We start from the raw sequence: 21600 nt of genomic DNA on the forward strand, positions 1-21600 counted from the left end.
CACACACTACAACGCCGTAAACACACACACAACAAATAAAACAAGCTAAAACATGTAAAATTACATTTATGAAGATCTGGGCCAAACTGTTGGAGAGAGGAGAAGAAAAACAAAAAAAAATAAACCCAGAAAAGAGACACTCACAAATATGGTATTGTGTGGTGATTAATGGATTTCTTGCGACCCGTAACGGTATTTCCAGAGCGTGTCCATCTACAACGTCAGCCGGATCAAGTGTCTTGATAATTGTTATTCAAAGACACGCAAAACTACATGACGCGTAAGCTACCTCGTCAACGACACGCACACACCACAAAAAGCAACAACACGGCAACACAAAACTCTATTAAAAATATTAAAAGGCCTGATACAAAGCTGTGGCAGTAGCTGTAGTTGTTTCTTTGGGAGGGGGCGGGGCGGGGTGTTGCGGGGCGGCGTTTTGATAATCAAGTAGTAGAATAGGGACATAATTATTATATTATCGTATTGTCATTTCCATATTTCTTTCTGTATCTTAATCGCTTTTTACCTCTCTTTGTCTGTCTGTATCTCTCTCTCTCTCTCTCTCTCTCTCTCTCTCTCTCTCTCTCTCTCTCTCTCTCTCTCTCTCTCTCCCTCCCCCCCTCTCTCTCTCTCTCTCTCTCTCGCACTCTCTCTCTCTTGCTGTCTCTTTATCTGCCTATTTGTGTATGTCTCTCTGTCTCTGCCTCTTGACCGGGGGTCAACCGACCCCCACCCCCCTCCAGTGCTGGGGCAGATCTTCGTATTCTGGCAAAATGAGCTGTTTTGAAACCTTTCCACCGTGTATTTCCATCGTCCTATTTACAATAGTGTGTGTAACCCATGTATAAATGCATAATGATTTATTTGGAACCCTATACACATGTATAGCTGTTTGGTACAGCTGCTAATATGGATAATCGTCGTTAGCCAGATTCGGGCATTTTCTAGGGGGATTCGAGGGGGAGGGGGTCTATTTGGAGTGGGTTTTTTTCTCAGGAGAACAACATTTACCTCACATGCAAAGGAAAAATTGCCAGAATGTAAATATAACCTAATTTAGTGTAATTAATATATATATATATATTAATACGAAATAACACCTGCCACGATCCCGTCCCCTGGGGTCGATATAAACTCTCATCCAGTGTTTATGTGTTGAATGATTTTTAACTCGAGATGAACAGGTATCTTGTAACGCGTACATTAAAAACATCCTACAGCGTGCTACATATACACTATATCAGTTAAGGTACATTATCAAAATTGCATAATGCAATATTTCGGTGGGTTTTTTTTTACATTTGTAATAAATAACTACGCATTATAAATAGCAGTAAACGATATTATTTAATGCAAATTTGTTCTGCTTGTGTAATTCGTGATATAATCTGTACATTTCAAACCATGAATGAAGAAAAGTTTTTTTCATAATGTAACTATGAAACTGCCCATTTGTATTCATTTCATAAAGAATAAAATAAAGTCAAAGTATTTAAAAGACAAACACACTCAAAAGAGAAAACACACCAATCCACAAGTAACACATTGAAATGCTTTTATTGAAACACAGCAAAACACTTTTACGATGTATACTTAAGTAGTTTTGTATGTGTTTTCGATTGGTAATTATTTGTGTGGTTATTAACTGTTAATTATTACCATTATTGTAAGGAGCCCAAAATAAGTTGGGTGGGGTGGCAGAATGAATGAATAAATGAATGAATGTTTAACGACACCCCAGCACGAAAAAATACATCGGCTATTGGGTGTCAAACTATGGTAATGTCAAAACAAGGTGGGGGGGGGGGGGGGGGGGGTCATGGTAAAAAAAAACCCAAGAAGAAAGGTTATAGGACATCGCTTCGTATTTCTCCGGGAGGGGGCAAACTGCCCTGAACCCCTCCCCCCTTTGTTATGGCCTTGTCGCATGTTTCACATTGCCATTTAGCTGGAAGCCTCGACTGTGACGTTGTTAGTATTCAGTATTCAACATCACCATGAAATATAACTAACTTTATTGACACGTCAGGTTTTCGTGAAACAAATATTTAATTCATTTGTTGACCCAATTTGAAGTATTTGTAGATGTCAGATCATTAAAAACAGCTTATTTAAAATGTATATCAGTATGTGTTAAGAAAGCAAAATGTAAACAAAAACCAATTAAAGAAGAAAACCGCCCAAACATCTACACACACCGCACACAAGCGATGCCTACCTTTATCAACCGTTTCGGGAAATATATTTCCGTAAATCCATTTTTATTAAATATTAAATACAGCAAATTTCAGTCGAAGGTGTAGTAGGTAAATAACGTTTTTCCATCATCCATTTTTTTTTTTTTTTTCGCGCCTCAGACTTGTCGTATTAACGGTAATGGTGTTTGTCTGGGGTTTTTTTCTTCTCCTTTTTTGTGTGTCAACAACACCGCCATGGGACTTCTTCTGTGGTGATTTCCACCTGTCATATTCGCTCCGCTTAAAGGGCGGCTTTATTTGTGTATGTGACATGCCCTACCTCCGTCACGGTACGTTCTTCTACGGTGGAATCTCACAACTGGAACCTGGCAGCACGCCAATGTCGAAAAGGTATCGAATCTCAGTGGCTTCTGAACAAGCGTTACACCACAAATGGCGAACCGATCTTTTCCCCGTAGCGTCAAGCAAACTTTGATATTTCCCCTTCCACATGCTTAATTGTTCGTCATTCCAAATGAATCGAATTCCATGTAGTTCACTGTTGTCGTAATATTTGTAATAAAAAAAGAAAGACCAAAAAAAAAAAAAAAAACGAAAGAAGAAGAGGTTGGGTCAAGATCCCAAACTTGCGCGAGGTAGATCTCGCTAACGCGAAGCGTACTGATGAAAGGGGAATTCCAAAGAATGAGGGCGGAGTCTTGTTTTGACGGGGCGTGACTATCGCCGCGATACGACCACGTGGGTAGGATAAGACCAGGCAACTGGGCGTGGCTTCGATCGTCTAATGCGATGGGATAGCATATCGCTGAGAGCGTACAAATACTGGACGAGTGCTCTGTGTAGACCAGTGATACCTTCAAACCGTTCGCTGCAGACTGTTGTATTTTTGTTCACCGCAGCAGTGTTGGATTCTAAGTAGATTTATTCGCTCGCTGGTTTCTTATATCTATATATTTTGTGTTAGTATTCTACGGGTCTAGTTTTTTCCAGTACCTGTCTCTGTTTCGCAGTCGCATTTTTTGTTTGTTTTTTTACCTGAGCGTAGTACTACTATTCCTTAAAAATGGCAACGACCCCAGTTTCGATACAGAATGGAGGAATTTCGCAAAAGGACACGACGTTTACGAAGATCTTCGTTGGAGGTTTACCGTACCACACCACAGACCAGTCGCTAAGGGAATACTTCGACAAGTTCGGTGACATCGAGGAGGCTGTCGTCATAACGGACCGACAGACGGGCAAGAGCAGGGGATACGGATTTGTGAGTATACGCTTCAGTTTGTTAAACTTACAATCGCTCGTCTCATACTAATTATAGCATACTCAACAACCCCTCGCGGCAATACTGTTTATCTTTGGCGATCATCAGTTCATAAGTGATTTATGTGTATACAGTTCAATTTTTAAAACTTACAATCGCTCGCGTGACGTGTGTTATACTAATTAGAGGATACTCTAAGACCTACGAAACATCAGTAGCGGATCCAGAGGTTGGGAGCGGGGTGGGGTCCAGGGGTCCGGACCCCCACCTTTTTGAAAACCGACCATAACCGTTAAGGGGAAACGTGATTATATTAACTGTTCTGTGTAAAAGGAGAGATCAGTCATCATCACATTAGGACCACCCCCCCCCCCCCTTTTAGAAATCCTGCATCCGCGCCTGGGCATTACAGTTTATGATTACGATCATCAGGTCATGAGTGATTTATGTGTACACAGTTCAATTTTTAAAACTTACAATCTCTCGGTTCTTCGTATTATAATTAGAGAATGCCCGATGACCTACGAGGCAACCCTGTTTATCTTTGCACGAGTGAATTGATGTTCTTCGCTAGCCTTTGGCGAACATCATTTCATTAGTGATTTGTGTTTATACACTTCGATTTTTTAAACTTACAATCGCTCACCTGAGGCGTATCATGATTAGATATTGCTCGATGACCTACGAGGCAGTTTTAGTGTTTAACTTGGCACGAGTGAACTGACATTGTCCTTCACGAGCCTTTGATTTAGAAACATTTTTAGCTACAAAAAATTGCAAAGGTATCGAATTAGTAACAAACCCACTTGAGAAAGATCTCAATGTATATATTAAGTTATTTGTGTTACTATATGCTGATGACACTGTACTACTAGCTGAAACAGCAGATGACCTACAACATCAACTAGATTGTTTTCAAGTATACTGTGAAACATGGAAACTTAAAGTTAATGCAGCCAAAACTAAAATTTTGATTTTTTTTCAAGAAGTAACTCAAAAACAAAAAAGAATAAATTTACATATAATAATAAAAACTTAGAAATCTTAACTGAAGTTAAATACCTTGGGCTTGTGTTGAGTAAATCTGGGTCATTCACAAATGCTAAGAAAAATCTAATCAATCGAGCCTCAAAGTCTATGTTTGCTGTATTACAAAAATGCAGACAGTTCAATTTGTCAATCGATTGTCAATTAGACCTGTTCGACAGAATTGTAAAACCTATATTATTATATGGATGTGAAATATGGGGCTTCAGTAATTGAACGATTACACCTCAAGTTCTGCAAATATATATTATGTGTTAATAAGTCGACTCCAAGCTTTATGATTTATGGTGAATTAGGTAGAGACCCACTGTCTATTAGTGTTAAAGTTAGAATGATTACATACTGGGCAAATGTTGTTAATAGTAGAAAATCTAAATTGTCTGGTATATTATACATGATGGCATCATATAACCATAACATTAATGCTATACCATGTACTTGGTTATCCTTTATAAAACGTATATTAGATGAATGTGGTTTATGTAATATATATTCATGTACACAGGTGGATGTTTTGTGGTTAAAACATGCAGTTAAACGAATACTATGTGACCAGTACTTACAAAAATGGAATAGTGATAAATTTGACTCATCGAAAGGTATTAACTACAAAATGTTCAAGCATGAATTTAAATTAGAAAATTATTTGTTGAAACTCTCAACAAAAAATGCTAGAATTCTTTGTAAATTTAGAACTGGTAATGTCAGACTTCCTATTGAAACCGGTAGATGGTTTAATATTGAGAGAGAAAACAGAATATGTCACTTGTGCAACACTGATGTTGGTGATGAGTTTCACTATATTTTTAAATGTACGTCTTTATCTACTGATCGAAATGTGTATATACCTAGTTACTATACCAATAGAGCAAGTGCAATTACCTTTTACCAGTTATTTTCTACAACAAAAAAATCACTTTTGTGTAAACTATGTAAATATTTGCAAATTGTCATTGAGAGGGTCAGTTTTCCGGGTTAATATTACTTAAATAGTATGTCCATTACCACTACAGAAAACACTTTGTAACTTATTCTGTTTGTATTTTCTCCATACTGCACTCGGTGCAGTTTATGAGAATAAAATTCTTGTCTTGTCTTGTCTCTAGTGCAATATAAACAGTATTACCCAATAGCTAGTTGCGTACTCTATGTATTACCCATAGTATTACCGATCTCATGCAATAGATTTTATCCATCACGGCCTTGGGGCACTGGTTGGGACGGGAAAAACCAAGTCAGAGAATGGGTCCACTGAGGAGGGGGTTCGATCCCCTATCATTCTGATTTCATGGACGAATTTTAATCTGTTACAAACACATATTTACTACTACAGTATCCTATAGCGTGCCTGATTCTATTTGCACTACACGCCCCCCCCCCCCCTCCTTATATTAAGTTAGGTACCACCCTGAGAGTATGTGCTCATGACGGACATTTTTTAACCTTGGGTGGATATTGGCGAACAGAAAGAAGAGTCCCAAACACGTTCCCGATTACATTACCTAGCTTTGCATCTATGGACGTGTTGCAATCAATACCCCATTACTGTTCTGTCAAGGGGCTGTGGCACATGCTATCCCGTCTGTTGGAGAGGGCACATAAAAAATATACCTAGCTGATAAGGAAAGAAATATATAGCGGGTTTCATTTGAAGACGACGTGTCAGAAGTAGTAAATGTTTCACATCCAGTAGCCCGTAACTAACAAATCAGTGTCCTCTAGAGGTGTCAGTAGACAAAAGACAATTTAAACGTGTTTGCCTGTATGGATCTGGAAGTATCTGTTAGCAGGCCCGTAAGAACCGGGGGGGGGGGGGGGGGGGCACGTGTCTCTCCCCCCCCCCACACACACACTTGTAAGCCTTTTTATATATATATATTTTTTTATCACATTATTGTTTGCCACTGTAACCAAAATCTGATATAGAGTTTATACATGATCCGTCAGTGACCCCACCCCACCCCACCCCACCCCACCCCACCCCCCCACCCCACCCCACACACTCCCACTTTCGTTCCTACGGGCCTGGTTAGTGTTACTTGTAGAAAGGCAACAGACCCAATACCTGAATTAATAATTAGCTATCAGCCTACTCATTATGTATACGTACTAAAGATAGTGTGGCTTTCTGACTTTAGATAATAATAACATTAAAACAAGATATAAATATATATATGTGTGTCAACCATACATTTTGTAACTCGACACTGTTGCCTATACGAGTAGATCTAGACATTTGTATTTACTCTATAAAAGAAAGCAAAATAGCATTTTGTTTAAGGATACCTCAGCAACACATACCTAAAATGCTAATGAAAGTAACACGCTTGCTAGCTTAACAAATGTAAAACGCTATGCTATATAACCTTCTACGTGTATATCTTTAAAATGCTATTTCCGAAGTCTGCCGTACACGTATTTAAATGCTACAGAGTCCTGCATTTAGCATTTAAAATGCTATTGAATGCTGTATTTATAATTTTATGTGTATCGAAACTACTGCTGAATGCTTTAATTGCAGATACACAATGTATATGAATGTATATAATGTAAAGTCACTTGCAGAGGTGTACCTTTTACAAACACTTCAATAACCGTTGGTCTCAATTTGACGTTCAACATGTCTACAAAAGAACCCGTTATCTCAGTAGTATTGGACTCTGTACCTGGGTAGGTCTCCGACTCACCGTGCAGCTTATTGGGTTAATAGATATCCATCTGATTTCAACATCAATTCCGTGCTTTAAGGCTCAGGCACGCTGTCCTGGGCACACACTTCATCTATCTAGGCTGTCTGTCCATGACAGTGAGTTAGTGGTTAGTGTGTGAGAGAGAGAGAGAGAGAGAGAGAGAGAGAGAGAGAGAGAGAGAGAGAGAGAGAGAGAGAGAGAGAGAGAGAGAGAGTAGTGGCCTTGCACCTACCCATTGAGTCGTTGAAACGTACACTGGGTTGAAGGGAAAAAAGAAGGAAAGCGTTAAAGAAAAGAAACTTTAACTTTAGTATTATGGTGCTATCAATTTTAACGGCACTGTTATTTTATAAACGCAATAACAATGCTTTTCATTACATTTACAACCAGATGCCTGAAATAGCAGTGATCAATAGATGAGATTAAATTTCAACATTCAACAATTCTTAAGTGCTTTACTTATCCTCTTTCGACATAACAACTATGATGTCATCACCAATAATAATAAAAACACTAATAGCTTGTATGACTGGACGATATTTACGACACACGGTTACAGGACATACGACTCGGGTTTCACCTCAAGAGTCCCGGGTACTAAAACTCATTAAACGTAAAGGGTACGTCTCTGTAACCGCTAGGTAGGTAACAGCTGAAACGTTTTGTGGCAATTATGACGTTGACGGTCCATGCTCTGGTGAGCTCTGTTTCATAGCTCGCGTGAGGCGAGACATTTCAAACTAAGTGTGACTGCCATGTTTAATTTATTAACCAATCAAAGGAAGGACATCTTGGTCATATGAGTCTTATTTATTAAATACCCGATACATTTTTCTGAGATTCTCTCTCTCTCTCTCTCTCTCTCTCTCTCTCTCTCTCTCTCTCTCTCTCTCTCTTTTCTGGTCTCTGTCTTTCTCCCCTTCTCCTTTGTTTTTATCTCTCTCTCTCCCTCCTCACTTTCTATCTGTTTGTCTCTCTCGCCACTCTCCCTCCTCCGATCTCTTCTCCCCCGCTGTCCTTTCCCTCCCCCCCCTCTCTCTCTCTCTCTCTCTCTCTCGACTTCTCTCTCCCTCCCTGCCCCCTCTCTCTCTGTCTGTGTGTGTCTCTCTCTCTCTCTCTCTCTCTCTCTCTCTCTCTCTCTCTCTCTCTCTCTCTCTCTCTCTCTCTCTCTCTCTCTCACACACACACACACACACACACACACTGAGAACTAAATACAAGTGTTGCATGCATTATACAGCCCACAGAACTCTTACCGTGTAGTGTAGCATGCCTTGGTGTCTACAATAATGCACTATTGATCCCCGGAAAGGCAATAAGGCTCCATGCTCACTAAGCCTATAGCACGCTTTCATAAATACGTAAACTGACCCTCCACAATAAAAGGCAGCCTTCCAGACTCGAAGTACAACGGCGGCCACTAGGGGAAGGGTTGTAGGGGATGAGTGGGTGTTTGGTGGGGTAATTTTGACTCGCGTGTTTGTCCCTTTCATGAGATAGGAGTTTGTATTTATGTAATTTCACGCTTGGCATAATGACCTTTTCATTCAGAGAGTATATTATTGCGTTCATTCACGCGTGACCAGTGGCGGTTAAGCACGCAGGTTAGGGTCTTCAATCTAAGACTGATAGTTGGATCTCAAACTGGATTACGAATTAATGTCTGCGACCCTTCTGGTTCCTCTCCAGTTCTCTCTCTCTCTTTCTCTCTCTCTCTCTCTCTCTCTCTCTCTCTCTCTCTCTCTTTATCTCATTCCCTCTTTCTCCTTCCATCCCTCCCACTCTCTCTCTCCTCCCCTCTCTCCTCTTTTTCTCTCTCTTTCTCTCTCGCAGCCATACATAAATAGATACACAGGGTGGGGTGAGCAATAAAGTATAATTTTTATCATAAGTAGAAACATACAAAAAGGAGAAGAATCCACATTAAACGAAATTCTCCTGATACCCCCTAATTACCAAGATACATCCTGTGATCTGTTTCTTCCACACAAATTTGTCTGCTTCTGATAATTTTTTTTTTTGTTTTAATTGTGAGAGAACGAAAATGTAGGCTGCTCTAGATAGGAATACTGTGAGAGAGAAAAATATACGTCATGCTTGTGTATATAATTATGTTGGCGTTCTTTCCATTCATCGCCAGCACGGAGCCGACAGCCTGTGTATAATTAAAACACCCGAGTGAGGCCTGTAACGTTAATCTCGCCAGATACAGCGCGGTAAACACATCGCTGCGGGACTCGGGGAAACTAATGGGGAGCGTGTTGCAGCAAGTGTCGGTCACTTCGCATTGTTACAGTCGGTGTCAAACAGTTTCTGGAAATTAACTTTAAAAAAGTTACAATCTCGACTCCGCCCCCACTCCGGTCGTATCACTGTTCACTAAAAAAAAAGAAAAAAAAAGAAAGAAAAAAAAAATCAATTTATTTTCGAGCTTATATCCAATTAAGATTCAAGCACGCTGTCCTGGGCACATACCTCAGCTATTTGGGCTGTCTGTCCAGGACACTGGGTTAGTGGTTAGTTGTTAGTAAGAGAGAAGAAGGTGTAGTGGTATTACACTAACACATTGAGTCGTTAAAAATCGCTCTGGGCGGAATCCGGTACTGGGCTACGAACCCTGTACCTACCAGCCTTATGTCCGATGGCTTAACCACCACGCCACTGAGGCCGGTGAACACAAGTAACGTGGAGTAAAGTTATCTTATATGGTAAAATAATTTTAAAAAGATCTAGTAGAGATTGTAGCTTTAGAGAGATATTACGTCATTTGGCAATGTGTTATGGAATTTGCGTCACGAACACAAGTGAAACTATACAGCTATAGCGCATGGAATTTGTGGAATTGTATAATTAGCGCTGTAAAAGACAACAGATCATAATTTATGGAAATTAGCATAGATAGAAGGGCCGTACCCTGATCAAAATACGGGGGGTGGGGGGGGGGGGGGGTGGCACTACGTGTTTATAAACAAATGAAACGCTATACAAATTAACCCTGAGATGTGTATGCTATTTTCTGGAGTAAAAAAAAAAAGGTGAGATTCTCAGCAACTGCCCTCCCCCCCCCCCCCCCCCCCCCTCGAGGGTACGGCCTTGGAACACCAGTAGATTGTAACTTGTCAAATTATTATACAGAGAAAACCAGTAGATCATAATTTGTGAAATTCAGTGTAAATGGAAAAACTAGTAGATCATAATTTGTGAAATTCAGTGTAAATGAAAAACCAGTAGATCATAATTTGTGAAATTCAGTGTAAATGAAAAACTAGTAGATCATAATTTGTAAAATTAATGTACGTTAAAACAAAATATAAACCGAAAACCAGTCGACCACAGATTGTGAACTTAATACGCAAAACTAAAAGTAACACAGGTCAAAAGTAGCGCCAGAAAAAGAGTCACATACCAGTTTATCATAGCTTGTGAAACTATCTTATGAAAACCAGTATAAATATTATTATTATTTCACCAATTACCAAATACCTATATACTCGACGAAGCAATATGGAATATAAGCCTGAATCAATAAACGACTGGTACAACCAACCCCTCGCGTTAATCTGCGGACCACGGTGTATTGGTCGGTGTAAACTTGCGTAATGATCGACTACAGTACGTTCTGGTTTGGTAAGAACATCAACGAGGCCTGACGTCGCTTGCCAAACACATTATCGACGATGTATCTATTCCGCGGGGACTTAATTTGCATCTATTGAGAGAAACCGTGTTACTGTAACTAGTAAACGTCAGTGTTAGCTCGTCCGTTTATAGTGCGAGAGGGTATAAGTTCAATCCTGTTTTACGTCATTCTCAGTCCCATCCTGGGCTCTGATTTACAATGCGCGATCTTAGCGCTAAAATTACCGTAAGGGTAGTTATAAGGTAGTAAGCAATTTAATTTGATTTTAGCGTAAAAATAGCTTCTAAAAACGGGGTCCATGGTTCTAAACACTGGCTCGTGTTGGTTCGGTATGTCAGATAATCCCCCCACCCCTTGTTACTGAAACAATTACCAAATGTTTGACATCTAATAGCCGATTCATTCATTCATTGAATCATTCATTCATACATTATACCTTCTGATGATATCAAGTAATTTTCATACACGTTTACTTACCACTTTCAAGTAAACCCTAATAGACCATAGACCCTAATAACAAATAAACCATTAACCCCCACCCCACCCCAGCCCCACCCCTGTCTACACTGACCGACACTGACGTCACTGGCTATGAAGTGTGGTTTTATTTCCACCGTAAACAAGACAGCGGGTGTATATAATACCTCGGTTATTGGCACGGCGACGGTTCACATAAAAACAATCTATTTCGAGCATTGTCACGTGCTCGAACACGGCACGACTCTATAAAACAGCTAATAAACCGAAGCCGTACCGTCCCTTGAAAGGAGGGGTGGGTGGGGGGGGGGGGGGGGGGGGTGGGGTGGGGGGGGTGGGGTGGAGGGGGGGGGGTGGGTAGAGGGGGCAACGCAGACAAAAGTGGCCTTGTATTGATGGATAGGCTTAAATTAGATTTTCGCAACACACTTTCGGTTGTGATATAAAAGCTAAAGCATAATACAAGTTCTTCGCTTCGGAATCGTTTGATCTCCCGAATTTGAGACGAGTTCAATGTTTGAATTTTTCAGATATCTAGATAAGGAATTCCCATATTATTATTAAATTTTTTTATCGGGGGGGGGGGGGGGGGGGGGGGTACGTAGCCCAGTGGTACGCGCTCGCTCGATGCGCGGTCGGTCTGGGATCGATCCCCGTCGGGCTATCTCTCCTTCCAGCCAGTGGACCACTACTGGTATATCAAAGGCCGTGGTACGTACTTCCCTGTCTGTGGGATGGTGCATATAAAAAATCCCTTGCTGCTAATCAAAAAAGAGTAGCCCATGAAGTGGCGACAGCATGTTTCCTCTCTTAATATCTGTGTGGTCCTTAATCATATGTCTGACGCCATATAACCGTAAATAAAATGTGTTGAGTGCGTCGTTAAATAAAACATTTCCTTCCTTCCTTATATCGAGTAATGTTCGATGCAACTTTATTGCTGTATGATTTAGTGTACCAAGTTATAAATGATGTTTTCATTCGGACAAATCTCTCGAACTAACTTCGGACATATTCGGAAAATATCGGATAGAATCGTAACTACAAACCACACCACTACAGGATTCTTTGTGATGTCGGTTTTTCTGTTGCCTTTTTGTGGGTGTGGGGTGGGGGAGGGGTGAGTGGGGTAGATGAGGGTGTTATGGCGGCGGCTTTATTATTTTATTTGATTAATTTCCTGTATGTGTTTTGTTTGTTACTTTTTATTTTTGTTTTTCATTATTTAATTTGTTGGGGTATTTTTTATGGGGGGGGGGAGGGGGGGAGGGGGGGATGGGAGGAAATTGTCTTTTTTTTTCTTTTATAGACTATTTCATCAAAACACACGCAATCTGTCTTTTCCTTTCTTAATGATCGCAAATAAACAATAATATTATATGCTTTAAACAAAGTATAGTAATAACTAAGGCTGTGTTTAATTGGTGGGTTTTATTATTATTATTACTTTTTTTTTTATCTAGGTCACAATGTCGGAGCGAGTGGCCGCGGAACGAGCGTGCAAGGATCCCAACCCTATCATTGATGGGAGAAAGGCGAACGTAAACTTAGCCTACCTCGGAGCCAAGCCGAGGGGAAACCTCCAGTCGAGTAAGTCACGAAACTTATCTAAAGTTCTTCAGCACTGTAGCACATTGATTCATTAATCATCGGCTATTGGACGTTACATTTCGTAAATCTGACTCAGTTTAAACAAAGGAAGCCGCTAAATGATGCCATTAGTAGCAATGGATCTTATACATGCACAATCCTACAGCTAGAATGGCACATACCACGGTCTATTGTTATACCAATCGTGGTGTACTGGCTGGAACGGGAAATGTCGTAGTAGCAATGGATCTTATACATGCACAATCCTACAGCTAGAATGGCACATACCACGGTCTATTGTTATACCAATCGTGGTGTACTGGCTGGAACGGGAAATGTCGTAATAGCAATGGATCTTATACATGCACAATCCTACAGCTAGAATGGCACATACCACGGTCTATTGTTATACCAATCGTGGTGTACTGGCTGGAACGGGAAATGTCGTAGTAGCAATGGGATTGAGTGGTATTGATCTTGCATTTATTAACAATATTCACAACTCGCTACAGAATAGAACAAATTCTATTCATCGTCTGCACACAAAAAAACAATTGTTTCAAGCCCATAATTGTTCTTAAAAAATGCACCATCAGAACGGTTGATGACCTGAACATCCCCATCACCCCGCTCCTCTATTTTCTAATACTCTTACCCCCCCCCCTAATTTTTTTTTTTTTTTTTTTTTTTTTTTTTTTTTTAAATTATTAAAAAAAAAAAAAAAATCACCCCGCCAGTGACGCTAATCGATTGCGCTGTGTTCTAATTACATCTGCGATGTGCCTCAGTAAATGTATTTTAGTATGCGCCGGTGAGTCGGTGGGAAATTCGTGTCGCCTTGCACACCGCGAAACAGAACTCCTGCATCTCAAGAAGTTACTCCGCATACACCGAAAGCGCGTCTCGAGTGCGCCCCATTCGGTAGTCGAAAAGCTTTTCATAAATTCAAATAAATCTACCGTTATCCCCACTCCGTTACGCACCAGGACCCTCGACGGGTCGAGTTGCTGCTTGGAAAGCGGGTGCGGGGTATTGAAGAGGTTCGTAAAACGTCATCCGGGTCTGTTCAAAGGAGGGGTTATTGAGATAAACAGGCGCAAAGTGGGGCAACAGCTATGGCTAGTACTTTGAACGCCATCTCACCTGTAATCGTATCACGTGATTTCAATCTGTTATAGCTGATCAAAGACGATAAAGTGTAACGGTGAAATTGCGATTTTTGTTTTTGTGTGCTCGTTATATTTGTGTGTGTCTGTGAGTACGTGTGTATGTCTGTGTGTGTGTGTGTGTGTGTGTGTGTGTGTGTGTGTGTGTGTGTGTTTATTTATTACGACAGTATGGAAAATGAGTCACGTTAGGGTGTATACTACCAAATCAAATCCCATAGACTACAGTAGTAACATGTAGCTAAAAATCGCGCTAGTAGCGTATCAATCGACATATACACCAAGGCTATAAATACTACCACCCCTTGACATATACACCAAGGCTGTAAATACTACCACTCCTCACCCTTAAAGTAAATCAGAAGAAAAAAGGTGGTTAAGCTGCTGTTTTCAGACATAACGTGTAGCGTCTATGACTACCCTAGTTCCGCACCAAAAATATCATGCTGTTTTCAGTAGGACCCCGCACATGTTTCAAGCACAATGGTAGTTGGTACACTGACACTAGTTCAAATTAAACTACAGGAATTTACTGACCAGATGAACCAACATTTTATAACAGCAAACATTCATATTTACCACCAATGACCGGACTTGTGGTATTAACTGTTCTATCAAAAGTTGTGTGTAGTACTACCGGTAGGGACAAAATAAACTGATTTATGTATATTTCGAACTGAGTTATTTGAATTGTTTGTAACAATATGTTTTTCGGTCGTAAATTTACGTTTATGTGTAAAACTAGTCTATAAACAATCCTTATACAATGGAATTACACCGAGTTCAAAATATACATAAACAATTTTCTTCGGTTCTCACCATGATCTGTTTTCCGTAATTACATAAACATTTTTTTTATGTTGATGGCAGTGGGGTGTTCAGGACACAAAGTGCTCTCGAACAAATCGACTGGTACCACCATCGTCTTCTATAACATCACATTCCATCTAACGCTAGGCGCAGAAACCAGTCTAGCAAACGACTGCGATCGCTCGTAAACGTAAACTACGGCCATGTTAGCCGTGAAACTAAAGTTAGGGTTAGGTATAAATTTAGCCCCCAGTGGGTGGGAGCCGGTACCGGGATTTGAATGTTCAGCCCAAGTTCGGTATCTTAACCACTGTCCTGGACACAAATCTCAGCTATCTGTATTGTCTGTCCAGGACAGTGGTTTATTGTGAGTGGTTAGTGAGAAAGAAGTCAGTGTAGATTGTGTAGTAGCCTTATCTCTTCCCACCGAGTCATCAAACATGCTCTTGGGGAGGGGTGTGTGTGCTAGCCGGCACCGGAACTGGAATACGAACCCAGTACCTACCAGTCCTCAAGTCTGACGACTTGCACCACACGAGGTTGGTCTTCACTTCTCGTCTCATCGCTGTTACAAAATGGACGATGAAATGTTACCTTCTCTGCTGCCGTCTCAAGAGCGAACCAATTTAGATAAACATGCCCCCCTGCCTCTCCCCTCTCCTCCTATCTTCTGCACGCAACATAAACACCGATAACACTTGTCAGCGAGGGTCGTCGATACTTTTTTATTCGTTTGTTAACTTTTTTTATAAAGTGAAAAGGTCGCTTAGTTAATACTATTTGTTAACACGGGGAATCTTGATACTATTTTCTACTCGGATAAATCTAGCGTCAAAACTGAATTCGGTTTAGTAACGGCAGATAGGGAGGGCCTGCATTGGACGAACTATTTTCTTGTCGAAAAGCGCGGGGAAAATCTGTCAGTTTAGGTGAGAGTCAGACGATAAATGTGTCACGTGATTTTTGTGAAATGTTTTGTAATTTGACTTCTGCAGATCAAGTACAAACTGTCTTGTTAATAATCTATGTTGCTGTCTGTTGGGCAATCGCCAACTAATATACATTATATCATCATGCTAGCTGAATGTACAGGTTAACCTATGATAAGGGATATTTTGTATAGAGACCACCTGGATAGTAAGGTCACTTGGTGTAATATCGCTTCACATATCTTGACGTTGCAGTTGTAAAGCCATGGATTTTAGACCTGGAAGAACCTGGGTTCGTATCTCGCTGCAAGCTCCACACTAGAGTAATTAGTATACCGACACCACTAGAACACATTGATTTATTAATCATCAGCTATTGGTTAAATAAAGTTTGTTTTGTTTAACGACACCACTGGAGCACATTGATTAATTAATCATCGGCTATTCGATTTCAAACATTTGGTAATGTTTACTCGTAGTCATCGACTATTGTATGTCAGACATTTGATAATTCTGACACAGTCTTTAGAGGGAACCCGCTACATTTTTCCATTAGCAGCAGACAGACAGGGCAGCACATACTTGATATTTATGTCATGGTGCACTGGTTGGAACGGGAAAATACACCTCATCCACCATACATACACCCACGCAAACACACACAAACACACACTCACACACACAGACACTCACAAACGTACACACACACACAAATACACGCAAACAAACACACATACATACACACACAAACACTCTCTCAATCTTCACTCAGACAAAGACAAAGTCAAGCTGACGCGCATGCAAACCTCGAGCTCATCCTTCCCCTTACAGTAAACCAGATACACACACACTCCTAATTCTCTGTACAGAAGGAGAGTGAAAAAAAGTGTCGAAAGTATCTGTGGTGTGAGACCAGATGCCTCCTAGAAGACAGATGTTGCAATAATTAGCTAGATCGACCTGAGCGAATCTGAGTCGGTTCCCCGGAGTCCGTCTGAGTAATGTTCCATCACTCAACTGAAGAAAACTATCTTTCTGCACAGGGCGAAAAGAAAGGAAAGGAATGTGTGTTTAACAACACCTACAGGCTGTGCATAGGTTAAACTACGTTTTGGAGTGTAATATAGTTAGTGGGGGGAGGGAGAGAGAGGGGGGCAGAAAGGTAGAGAGAGAGAGAGAGAGACAGATCGAATAAGAATCAATATAAACATAATTGTTAGACGTGAAATAGCTAGTTTAAAATGTGCTGAGGTGTTCTTAAACGACTATTCTTTTCCTTTTCGTTTTGTGTATATTCCCTGCCAACTTCGACTTTATCATTTGACTCTATCTGTGCGTATGTGTCTGTCTGTCTGTCTGTCCGAAATCAGTACGTTCCGATTCTATACATTTAGATGAACCAACCTAGCATTAGTTTTGTATTTTGTACTCATTCTCAAATCGATTCATTAGGGACCTATATCCTGTTTTCATTACGTAAACTGGCTTGAGCAAAGAAATTACGTCTAGAAGCAAATATATATTATGCTATTTTTATTTCTTTCTTTAAACAATGTCTTGTTCTGCAATTTTAGAGATAAACCAAACAAATTATAAAAAGAAAAGTCGAAAAAAAAAAATCTGAAACCAAATTCTTTAACGATTCTCGGAACTCTCTTTGTTGTGAGGCAGCAATCTGTCTGAAGCCGTCACGCGAGACCTGACGAGAGTGCGAGGTCAGAGGTCACACGTGGCAGCAATAATGCCTTCCAAACAGCTGAGTGTAACCCACATGGCAGCCATTAGGCTTCACATCAACATATTTTTGGGTTGCTTCTTCACAGCCTGCATGTTGCATGTTGCATGTTTTAGAGCATTCTCTCGCCTGCTCGGGCTGGAGGCTTTGACAGCCAGCGTAGCTACAAACATAAATAGAACTCCGAGGAGAAAACAACCAGACAGCCCCGCTAATCGTTTTGTGGGCGGAACGTAGCCCAGTGGTAAAGCGCTCACTTTACACGCGGTCGGTTTGAGATACATCCCCATCGGGGACGAGACGTAGCCCAGTGGTAAAGTGCTAGCTTTATGCGCGGTCGGTTTGGGATCGATCCCCGTCGGTGGGCCCATTTGGGCCATTTCTCGTTCTAGCCAGTGCATCACGACTGGTATATCAAAAACCGTGGTATGTGCTGACTTGTCTGTGGAATGGTGCATATACCAGATCCCTTGCTATTGATTGGAAAAGATGTAGTGGATTTCCTCTCTAATATTATATGTCAGAATCACGAAATATTTCACATTCAATAGCCGGTGATTAATAAATCAATGTGCTCTAGTGGTGTAGTTAAACAAAACAAACATTCACTGTTAATCGTTTTCGTACGTTTCGGCACAAACGATGGGCTGCTGAGACTCCTGGAAGCATTGTTTACCAGTCGGTTTTATTAAATCAAGTTAAAAATCAACATCATCTTTATTAGCGCTACTGGTCCTAATCGCTACACTGTTCAGGTGTTTGTATACGTCTGTGTGTGTATGTGTTGTTTTTAATACATTAATTAGCAATAAGCTTCAGTATCCGTTAGAGTGTTAAACAGAGAATAGAATACAGCTAACTCACGTGTTTTCGGTAAAATCATCACGTGTTTCAGTAGATTGTTTCAGTGAATCAAAGATTGCGGTAAGTTTACTTGTGTCGGTAAACCGAGGTGTATCAGTAAGCTCACATATTTTGGTAAACCCACGTGTTTTAAGTAAACTTACAAGTTACAGTAAATATACGTACTTCGGTAAACCTACATGGTTCAGTAAATTCAGTAGCTGTAGGCCTACGTGTTTCGCTGAATCTAAGTGGTTCACTAAATTTACACGTTGCCGTAAATGTTTTCGGTAAGCCCATGTGTTTCGGTAAAAACACGTGTTTCACGAAAACGTACTTGAACCGTAAGCGGATAAAAGCAGGAACACAAGTTGAAATCGGTCAAATAATTTGGAACATTATATAGAAAATAAAAAAAACCCCATTAAAACCAAAAGTCTTTGTCTAAAACCATCCATTTTTTTAAAAACCTCACAGGTATAAAAGGTGCAGTGTAAGAAGTGTGCTTGCCTAAAACTCAAGTATAGTTAACCAGAAAATAAAATAAAACATTAAATCCTTTTGTATTTTGTAAAGAAAAAGTAATATTTAAAAAAATAAAGGACAATCTTAACAAGTCAAAAGCTAAAATATATTATTGCTGAAAATGAATTAATTATTGTAAACGTAATTAAAGTTTTTAATTCTAAAATAAATAAACCTTTATGGGTGTAAACTAATCTCAAAGCATTTTCGTTTTACCTTTCTGGCAGTGTAGCTCCACTACCGTGTGCTAGCTCGGTATAGTAATAATAATATTGCCACGCGTTAGTTCATTAAACGTGCGCCATTTTCTCAGAAGCCGTGATTTACTTAATTAGGCTGATAATCCCATCCTCAGAAGCCATGATATCGGTTCCGTGATGTCTTCACCCACGTAACGTATGGCCAGAACGAGGTCACAGTTTCCTATTTCATGTTTGAGGGATTCTTTTAAGTACGGCCGCCATCTTGCCTGGGTGCGCGGCTGTTTTTGTACCCCGTGAGGCTCTCACATCTGTTTCCGTTTGTAACCGTATTTCGTCTAACAAAGACCGACAGGGGAACGTGACTGCTATAAACGGATTTGGCTGTGCGTATCGTTGGAAAACATAAAAAAGGCAAAGTAAATTCTGTATATACAACAGAGGAAATGAAACCGAATACGGGCATTTACAACAACATTAACGGTAAACGCAAAATTATTATAGGCAACAATGCCTCCCCCCCCCCCCCCTCTCAATTAACATATATTAAATATTTGAAAATGTGTTACAAAGTGCTCCATGTTCTATATTTACATATAGATACCCACAGCCTGTCTTTGTCTGCCTGACTGTCTGTCTTTCTTTAAGTTTGTTTGTCTGTCTGTTTGTCTCTGTCTTTCTGTAAAAGTCTGTCTGTCTATAAGTCTATCTGTCTACAAGTCTGTTTGTCTGTCTTTCTGTGGGTTCGTCATGGCTATTATTATTCTAAAAAATATTTTTGCTAAGAGTATTGCATGGCAACAGAGGGTTTGCACAAAATAGCCATAATGTGCAAAGGAGTCGTCAATTACCCCCCCCCCCCACACACACACACATACCCCCATCCACACATACCCCCATCCACACACACACATACCCCCATCCACACACACACACACACACACACACAAATACCCCCATCCACACACACACATCCACACACACACACACATACCCCCATCCACACACACACACACACACACACACACACATACCTTTCTTTGATTTCTATAAAATTGTGAAAGAACAATAGTTTTTACCAGTTTCTGGGTGACTGGCAAACTCGTCGTTTTAAAGGCGTTAAGTTGGCGTACAGCGCGATAAGACTGAGTCAGTTAGCCATTTAAAAGATTATTTATCACTTCGAAACTACGACGAGCTTTAAAACTGCAATGAGCGCCAAGTCGAGAACGAAACAGCAGACCTGCTTTCATTAAAATAGTTTTACAACGTGTAGGGGAAACCAAGATTGTCGAAAACCGAGCAAGACTGCAAATTGGAAAAAATTAAATAAATAGAAATAAAAATAAAACAAAACAAAAACAAAAAACAAAAAACACTCCACGAACTGCTGTAACAATGTCATGTAGAAAACGAAATAATAGATCTACATTTACTAAAATAAATTTACAACGTGTAGTATAAGTTAAGATTTGCCGAACACCGAGCAAGACTGCAAATTGGTTAAAAAAAAAAAAAAAAAAAATTTACCCCCTCCCCCTCCCCAAATACCCCAGCCCCCCCCCAATAAACAACAACAACAAAACCAAAACAACCCCAAACAAACAGCAACAAACCCACCTACCCACCCAAAACTGACTTTTTGTTTTCGAATATTATAATTATTGATTCACAACAATGTCGCTCACTTTGACTGGAATGATCTGTTTAACCTGGCTAAAAGAGCCTCATTTCGCCGCCGAGTGCGTAACTTCGACCCGCTACATTCGCCATTGTCCGTGCCCGCCGTGAGTATCAAAGCCTGAAATGTACATGACTTCTACCTTGTCAATGTTTATTAATCTATATCAAATACTCGTACTTTCTCGCTGGGTGCAGTCACGTGAAGCGAATGCGAACGGTCAACGGGTTTCAAAATTCCTTTCTGTCCAAGAGTAAGTCACTGGTTATCCAGATACAGGCCCCGGGACGGACATACTCGAAACTCTAGTGGTATATGAGCATGTAAAAATTATTCGCACACACTCAAAATCCTTTTATCGTTTGGTTCAACCCAGAGGAGTTTCAGAATCATTTTATCGTTTGGTTCGACCCAGAGGAGTTTCAGAATCCTTTTATCGTTTGGTTCGACCCAGAGGAGTTTCAGAATCCTTTTATCGTTTGGTTCGACCCAGAGGACTTTCGGAATCCATTTTAGTCTCGATCAATCTATGCTGTGTTGAAACAAAGAGTCAAGAAGAACTGACATTGTCCTTGCCAAATATAAAACAATAATATATATATATATATTTTAAATCCAGTAAAACCACCGTCAGAAAAACGGACAAAAACATTAGAAAAACCCCCCACATACACGCACGCACATAGAGAGAGAGAGAGAGAGAGAGAGAGAGAGAGAGAGAGAGAGAGAGAGAGAGAGAGAGAGAGAGAGAGAGAGAGAGAGAGAGAGAGAGAGAGACAGACAGACAGACAGACAGACACGACAC

At 40.4% G+C, this 21600-nt stretch overlaps 1 protein-coding gene across 2 annotated transcripts in view; it reads left to right on the plus strand.

Moving 5' to 3' along the window:
- Positions 1-3073: 3073 nt before the first annotated feature.
- LOC121378140 (RNA-binding protein 24-B-like) overlaps positions 3074-21600 on the plus strand; it is a 37414-nt gene continuing 18887 nt past the window's right edge. For both annotated transcript variants that reach the window (XM_041506242.1, XM_041506243.1), the window contains exons 1-2: positions 3074-3462; positions 12780-12906. In XM_041506242.1, the coding sequence (XP_041362176.1) occupies positions 3265-3462; positions 12780-12906 (325 nt within the window). In that variant the 5' untranslated portion in view covers positions 3074-3264. The remainder of the gene's footprint in view (positions 3463-12779; positions 12907-21600) is intronic.

The sequence above is a fragment of the Gigantopelta aegis genome, chromosome 7 (assembly GCF_016097555.1).
Source record: "Gigantopelta aegis isolate Gae_Host chromosome 7, Gae_host_genome, whole genome shotgun sequence".
NCBI lineage: Eukaryota > Metazoa > Mollusca > Gastropoda > Neomphalida > Peltospiridae > Gigantopelta > Gigantopelta aegis.